The sequence below is a fragment of the Rhinolophus ferrumequinum genome, chromosome 6, assembly GCF_004115265.2.
Source record: "Rhinolophus ferrumequinum isolate MPI-CBG mRhiFer1 chromosome 6, mRhiFer1_v1.p, whole genome shotgun sequence".
Lineage (NCBI taxonomy): Eukaryota > Metazoa > Chordata > Mammalia > Chiroptera > Rhinolophidae > Rhinolophus > Rhinolophus ferrumequinum.
This window is the reverse complement of record NC_046289.1, coordinates 74263463-74271044: the sequence shown is the minus strand read 5'-3', so window position 1 is coordinate 74271044 and position 7582 is coordinate 74263463. Positions and strand designations below refer to the sequence as shown.

The 7582-nt window shown below is 52.6% G+C and overlaps 1 protein-coding gene across 1 annotated transcript; it reads left to right on the top strand.

Moving 5' to 3' along the window:
• The first annotated feature begins 3084 nt into the window (after window positions 1-3084).
• Window positions 3085-5804, top strand: NRL (neural retina leucine zipper). The gene is made up of 2 exons (XM_033108914.1): window positions 3085-3465; window positions 4374-5804. The coding sequence occupies exons 1-2, from the start codon at window positions 3085-3087 to the stop codon at window positions 4704-4706; spliced, it is 714 nt and encodes a 237-aa protein (XP_032964805.1). The 3' UTR covers window positions 4707-5804.
• The last annotated feature ends 1778 nt before the right edge of the window (window positions 5805-7582 follow it).

The window sequence follows — 7582 nt, the reverse complement described above, 5'->3', positions numbered from 1 at the left end:
CACACACCAAGGGAAGCTAAGCTGAGTTGACTGTAGGCATTCTGTAGCCCAGGGTTTATGAAAACACAGATTTCCACCCCATCCCATCCGCAGAGTTTCTGATCCAGTAGATTTGAAGTGAGGCCAGAGAATTTGCATTTCTAACAAGTTCCCAGGTGATGCTGCTGGTCCACAGTTTGAGAACCACTGTCTTAGATTCTATGACTCTCCCACTTTTTCCACCCAACACCTAAGGCTGGGACCAGGTTAATTTTTATAACTGATGATCCTTGGGGCTGATGGACACCCAGGTCTCTCTCTGGGTTGGGAAAGAGGACCTGTTAACCCCATGGGAGACTTTGGGTGTCCTCCGTAGGTAGAGAAGAGTCTTTAACTCTTGGGAGTTCTATTCTGGCACAGACCCTATTTAAACAGCCTCAGACAGGTTTAAACATTTCCTTGGCTAATCCCTAGTATCCCTGTTCCAACTTCTACTCGGGGATGATAGCTCTAAGAGGGGTTAGGGGATTAGGCTGAAAATGTAGGTCACCCCTCAGCCATCTGGGAACCAGGATGAGTGAGAGAGGAAGAGAGAGGGACAGAGAAACACCCAGGGAAAAGATGAGAGGAAGTAGAGGGCACGTGAGGGCACTTACAAAAGTCGCAGATGGATTGATGGTGATTAGATTTCAGTGTCCCACAGTGGCCCGGAAGGAAGAAGCAGAATTTCCCCTTCTCCCTTCTCCAACTCCTCCTAAGCTGGGCTGTGTCTGCCCTGGGACTGGGTCAACAAGAGTGGGAGGGGCTGCGGATTGGATGGTCAAGTCCGGGAGATTCACCATGGGGAGGGTGGCTTCTCTCTATTGTGATAGTTATGAGGGTCCTGAGGCTAGATACAATAGGAGTGAGGCAGGGGCAGAAATGTGAGGATTTCTGAAAGTAGGAGACTCTCAACAGGCCAGGTGAGAGGGTGTTTGGGAGAGCTTGTACTCCCCCAAAACACGGGGCTGCAGGGACTTAGAGAGTGAGGGCGCCGGGAGCTTGTTTGGCTCTCTTTTCTAGTCCCATACTTTCAGTCACCGAGGGCTGAGGGTTGTGTTCATACGAGGGTAGTGGTCTATACGGGGAAGTTGAGCACATGTGAGTCAGACCATCAGTGAGGGGCTTTGTTAGGGAAGATGCCCCTTTTCCTTCTTTGAAAACAGGCATACTTGTCCTTTCTTCTTGTTTACTCCCACCTCCCAGGCCAATGAGATAGGCAAATGATCCCCTTACCTCATTGGCTGGAGGCCTAAGGACCACAGATGACCTCAGAGAGCTGGCCATTTAAGAGTGCCCTGTGGGCTCTGTGCCCACAGCCCCTTGTTCTGAGCACAGGGGCACCAAGCCCTGTTCAATGGGGCCTCCAGTCTTGGGGGAAGCTGTGCTTGCCTGGCTCTGACACTGACCACACCACCTCTGTCATCCCTTAAGTGAGTATGCCCCGGGCCTACCTGGGTTCCGGGTCTCTAACCTAGAGCCCCCTCCTCCGACACCACCTGCCGTCTATTCTCTGTTGTCTATTTTCCAGGAATCTTCACACTGCTGTCCTCTGCCCCACTCCCACTCTCACTGGCTTTATGTCCCTCACTGCTATCACATCAGAAAGATAAACAAGCCTCCTCACTTATCTCTTCATCCAATTCTCTCTGGACACCTCTCTCAGTGTCTCACCATCTCCTCCCTGCCAAGGACCAGCTTCTTCAATCTGTGTCTCTGTTCCCATCCCCTCTGTCCTCTCAACGGTGAAGGGCTCAATAGATAAGGCAACAACCCTTCCCTGGGACAGAAAGAGAGAAAGCCCTTGTCCTTCCTCCCACCTCTCTGGGCAGAGCCTGGAGGTCTGAGATGTGGTTGGAAAGAGGGCTCCTTAGGCTTGGGGCATCAAGATGGAGCCAAACTCTAAGCCTTGGGATGAGCACCTCATATTTTGCCACTTCTGGGGTTGGCGGGACTGCTACTGGAACAGGGAGCTGAGCTAGGGCTTGGGGCTTCCTGGCTGGAAAACTCCCCAAGGTCATCTAGTCAGCGGTTCCTCAGGTGAGCACATGCTCCATGGGTGATAACAGGGAGTAGAGTTCCTTGGTGACATAAGTTTGGGATACTCTGTGCTGAAGTTGAACAGATGGTTTGCTGAAAGATTTCTCAGATTAATATGCTGCTGTGTTTTGTGAATGTGCAAAAGGTGGGGATGGGAGGCAGCATTTCTCAAAGTTATCTGAGCACAGCCCTCTTCTTGGGTATTTCTCAGACTTAGTGTTTCATAGAACACTCTTCGGAAAACATTAAAGTATAACTACCTTCTTTGAAAAGAAGGGCAAACTGAGGTCTGAAAGGGGAAGGTGATCTGCTCAAGGGGGTTCTGAATAGAAGGAGGGAAACCAATCTTGGTGGGTTCCCCTTGGAGAGATTGGCCTTGAGGAAAGATGGTCATTACTCAGTCTTGATCTTTATAGAACTAATTCTTGGACCTTTCTTTTTACCTTGGAAAGTCTCACTCATATAAAAGGGATTAGTTGATTGATAAATCCATAGAACAGATGTGTACGAAGGGTCTTCTGTGTACAAGGCATTGGCTTGGGTGCTCTGAGAGAGAGGTATAATACTAGCACGTTATCCTTATATATTAAAATTCACAGCATACGTGCCTTCCCATTGTCCTAAAATATACTTTGTCATGGTTAATTAAGCAAAATGTTTTAATTGCTTGGAAATGGAATGATGCCTCTTGAGATGACACAGCGGCTCAGCATGTCCCAGCACTAGAGTTGGAGCACTGCCATGTTCCTCTTGTTTGTCATAGATCTCAAAGGCACCTCGTGTGCTAGCCTCTTCCTCAGTCAGGCCTTTAAGCTGCTTGCCCTTGATCAGGAGCCCCCACCATCTGAAAAGTTGGCCCCTAGCCCAGAGGTGACTATGCAGGGAACAGGGCTGCACCATCACCCCAGCTTTCCAGAATTCAGGCTTCTTGGCCTTTGGGGGACCAGGTTTTGGTGAAGGCAGCCTCTAGGTGCTCCAAACCTCTCCTCTTTTTTGCAGGTGTTCCCCTCCTAATTCAACCCCAGAATGGCACTGCCTCCTACCCCCCTGGCCATGGAATATGTCAATGATTTTGACTTGATGAAGTTTGAGGTAAAGCGGGAACCTTCGGAGGGGCGATCTGGCCCCTCCACAGCCTCACTGGGCTCCACACCCTACAGCTCAGTGCCTCCTTCACCCACCTTCAGTGAGCCAGGCATGGCGGGGGCCACTGAGGGCCCCCGATCAGGCCTGGAAGAGTTGTACTGGCTGGCCACCCTGCAGCAGCAGCTGGGGGCTGGGGAGACGCTGGGGCTGAGTCCTGAGGAGGCTGTGGAACTGCTACAGGGTCAGGGCCCAGTCTCTGTTGAGGGGCCCCATAGCTACTACCCAGGGAGCCCAGAGGACACAGGAGGCCAGCATGCCCAGGTGAGTGATCAGTGAGCTGGTCCGAGGGGAGGCTGTGTGAGGGAGGAGGAAGAGTTCCCACACTGGGAAAGAGACAGAGGACCTGAGAAGGGAAGAAAGGCCCTTGAAAGAAATCAGATCAAGGAAACTATGTTCTGTTCTCTCCCTTCTTTTACAAAACGAAGAAAAATGAATAGGCTGAACCAGGAGGAAGAGGGAGAAGATAAGGTTAGAAGAGGACAGAAAGGGGAGAGCTGAAAATTAAAGGGCATTGCAGAGCAGGAGATTACGGGAAGCTAGATATACACCGTGCGTGGGAAGCAGGGAAAGGGTTGTGCATGGAATGGAGCGGAGTTAAGACTATGGGAACCAGATTGAGGTTGGCCTTTTCAAGACTTCGTGCTTCCCTAGCCCCCAACCTTCTCAGAAAGGATTGGGACTCATCCTATTAATTATAGACACAGATGGGGGTGTCGAGGGCATTAGGATAAAATCCAAATCCTTTGAGGGTCACAGGGTTGCGGCCTTCAGCACGGGGTGCTGGAGCTAGGTGCGTTGGAGGGGCGGGGTGAATCTGGGGGCAAGTCCACTGGACACACGTGAGCCTGGAACCAGGTGCTAAGGACCACTCAGGGGCGGAGCGGGGTTCAGGTGCGCGATTGGCTTGCCTGACAGTGGGAGGCGGGGCCTGCAGCGCCGGACAGGCCCAAAAGGGCACCAGTTCCCTGGCAAGGGCCCATGGGGCCCAGGAGCATTGGGACCTGCGATTAGGTCAGGATTTTGAGATAGATTCAGTGGGAGGGCGGGAATTCAGGTAAAGGCAGGAGCAGGGGGCGGGGCCTTACGGGGGCGGGGTCTGACTTCCCGACCTGAGAGCGGAGCCCAGCGAAAACCCGCTCTGACTCCGTCTCTGCCGGTTCCCTCTGCAGCTAGCGGTGCGGTTTTCTGACGCGGCGCTGGTGTCGATGTCTGTGCGGGAGCTCAACCGACAGCTGCGGGGCTGCGGGCGCGAAGAGGCTCTGCGGCTGAAGCAGAGGCGCCGCACGCTGAAGAACCGCGGATACGCGCAGGCCTGTCGCTCCAAGCGGCTGCAGCAACGGCGTGGGCTGGAGGCCGAACGCGCCCGCCTGGCAGCCCAGCTGGACGCGCTGAGGGCGGAGGTGGCCCGCCTGGCCAGGGAGCGCGACCTCTACAAGGCTCGCTGTGACCGGCTGGTCTCCAGCGGCCCCGGGTCCGGGGACCACGCCCACTTCTTCCTCTGAGACGCTGGGGGCCGCGGAGTGGTGGAGTAGGTGGGTGGGGGGCACCACTCAGAAGGCGGCTGTACCATTCACCAGATGGTTACTGAGCGCCTTCTGGTGCCAGACACTCCGTTGTATGACCACACCAATATTCGCAAACTTCCTGGACCCTTAAGGCATACTCTGAGGTTAGATGCTGGTCATTTTCTGAGAGAGGGGTCCCCCTGCCCTCATGGCAGGCGGTGCTCAGAAACCCTCCACTTTCTGCCCGACCCCACATGACCAGGATGCTGAGATCTACAGGAGCCAGTGCCAGGCACTGTGCGTGTGTGGGAGTGGGGGGTGGAGGGCGTGGATGATGGCTGTCCATGACACAGTAAATGGGAGGTGAGGGAGTGACGCAGCTCCCCTTCAGTTTAGATTTTAATTCAAGGTTTTCAACCTATAGTGCATTGGGTGGTAATTAGCAATAATTGCTGGGGGTTTTTTTTGTTGTTGTTGTTTTTTGAGGCTGGTAACATCCCCATTCAGGACTATTGCAGTTTCAATATTTCAATTCCCAGTAGCAAGACAGACTAGGAAATCTATCCCATAGGCTTTCTTCCTACCTAATCCAGTGGCCTCCAGTGCCCAGAGAAGCCAAGGTCTGAGGAGCTCTGGGGGTGGTTGGTGTGGGCTGGTGTGAGAGGATCCTGGGCAGGAGTCTGGAGAACTGGATGCTAGTCCCACTCTGCCGCAGGATACTTGTGTCACCTTGAACAAATTACCTGCTCCCTGGATCTCGGTTACCTCATCTAATTCTCGTTTGGATTGGATGACTTCTGACACCTTACCAGTTATGGCATTTCCTTAATGTGGGAGTCCAGTGGTCTCCCCAAGACAATCTCACCAAAGGGACTTCCTGTCCTGCTCCAGCTTCCTGGCTACAGCCTAGGCCGTGGAGGAACCCCCGTGCACTGGTAATCTGCTGCTTCTCCCTCTGGGCTGCCTTGAGCTACAGACCTGCATAGGGTACCCCTACCTCCTGCCTCTCTGAGGGCTGAGGTAAGACTTTCCCCAGCATGAAAAATAGCTGACAGAATGCAGCTTTTCTGAATTAAACTTGAAGTCCAGGCAGAACTTTACGCTATTGGCTAAATGTTCTTGCAATTTAAGAAGTGTTCATTCTTTATCCTTGTTCCGTGTGTGTGTGTGTGTGTGTGTGTGTGTGTGTATGGGGGAGAGAGAGAGAGAGAGAGAGAGAGAGAGAGAGAGAGAGAGAGAGAGAGAGACAGCAGTGAGCAGTGACCAGGCCAGGCCTGTCTGTAGCTATCTATCCTGAGGTCTCACAGTTGCCATGGTAATCCAGCTCTCTGATCCAGCAGCCTATGGTGAGAGTGGGTGGGGTATCTGGGCAGAGCAGAGCCATTGAACTGGGAGCAGCAACCTCACCCGTCACTGTCATGGGTCCTCTAAGGGATATAATAAATGGGGAGAAGCAGTCAGGTGTGGGGGAAGAGGTGCCCATATGTCTCTCTTCCTTTCTGCCCCCTCTATCTGCCCCCTTCCCAGCTGTCTCTTCTCATCCCCGTTCTTGTTCCCTCCTCCCCCTCCTCTAGCCCAGCTTGTCCCTCCTCCACGCAGGAGCCTACAATCTCCCCCAGAATTTCTTTATTTTCTCTCTCTCCTTCCCACCGCTGGCTATTGGCTATTGGCTACCCTCTCTGGCTGTGGCTGGCTCGCAGCGCCGTTAGCCTCTCTTCCTTCATCCTCTTTCACATGCATCACTGAAGGGAGAGGCTGGGGCAGGGAGTGTTCCTCCAGGAGTCCAGCTCTTCTTCCCTCATTCTATATCTCACCTGTGTTCTAGCCTGCTCTCTGGAGCTGCAGTCCAGATGCACTACTGCTCTTGCATACCTTCCTTAACTGGCTGACGCCCTGCATGGCACACACATGGGCAGAGATGCCCATCCACAGGCACCTATACCTGTACACACAATCAGACGTATATACATACACCTGGGTCACAAGAGGAGGGTCACCCAGATGATACACTCCACACAGAAGGTGCTCACTAGTGACTAAGAGTGTGGGCACTTTAGTCAGATGTGTCTGGGCTCAAGTTCCAGGCCTACCAGTTCTTCTTTGGCTAAACAATAGTGTATGCTGCTATTTCTGTGTTTCTCCGAAAATAAGACCAACCCGAAAATAAGCCCCAGTTAAGATCGTCAGTCAGACGGACACATTTAGTACGGTATGATGATGTTCCAGAAGATGACATGACTGTATTGGAATAAATGTAGATTGCTGTACATGAACAAATAAGACATCCCCTGAAAATACGCCCTAATGCATCTTTTGGAGCAAAAATTAACATAAGACCAGTCTTATTTTCGGGGAAATACACTATAAGACCTGGTGTTATTTTTGGGAAGACACGGTTTTAATGTACACAGCTGAACTTCCTGAACCATTAAGGCCGTACTTATGCAGAGCCAGGGATGTGCAGTGCATGAATACACACACACACACACACACACACACACACACAAACACATTCACACAACCAGGAGAACCAGGCTGCATAGACCTTAGATGACCCCTCTGTATCCATAATTCACTAGCAGACTTGCTACCCTCCTTGAATCCTCACACACCCCTTCTGGGCCCCACCCCACAGCTGTATGGGGGCTGGGGTTCAGCCCCTGGGGACTCAGCTGGGCTTCTCTGGAGACAGCTGTAAAAGGGCATCAGCCTGCCCCCTTGACAGCCCCTTATTACCTCCCCCATCTCTGGTAGTTAACCCCGAGGGAGTCTGGGCCCCCTGGGGTTGGGAGGTGAGGGTAGGGGCTCCTCAGATCTCACTGTCATATAGTTGGGGTGAAACTGCAGAGACATTTGGCTGCCTGGTGAGCTCT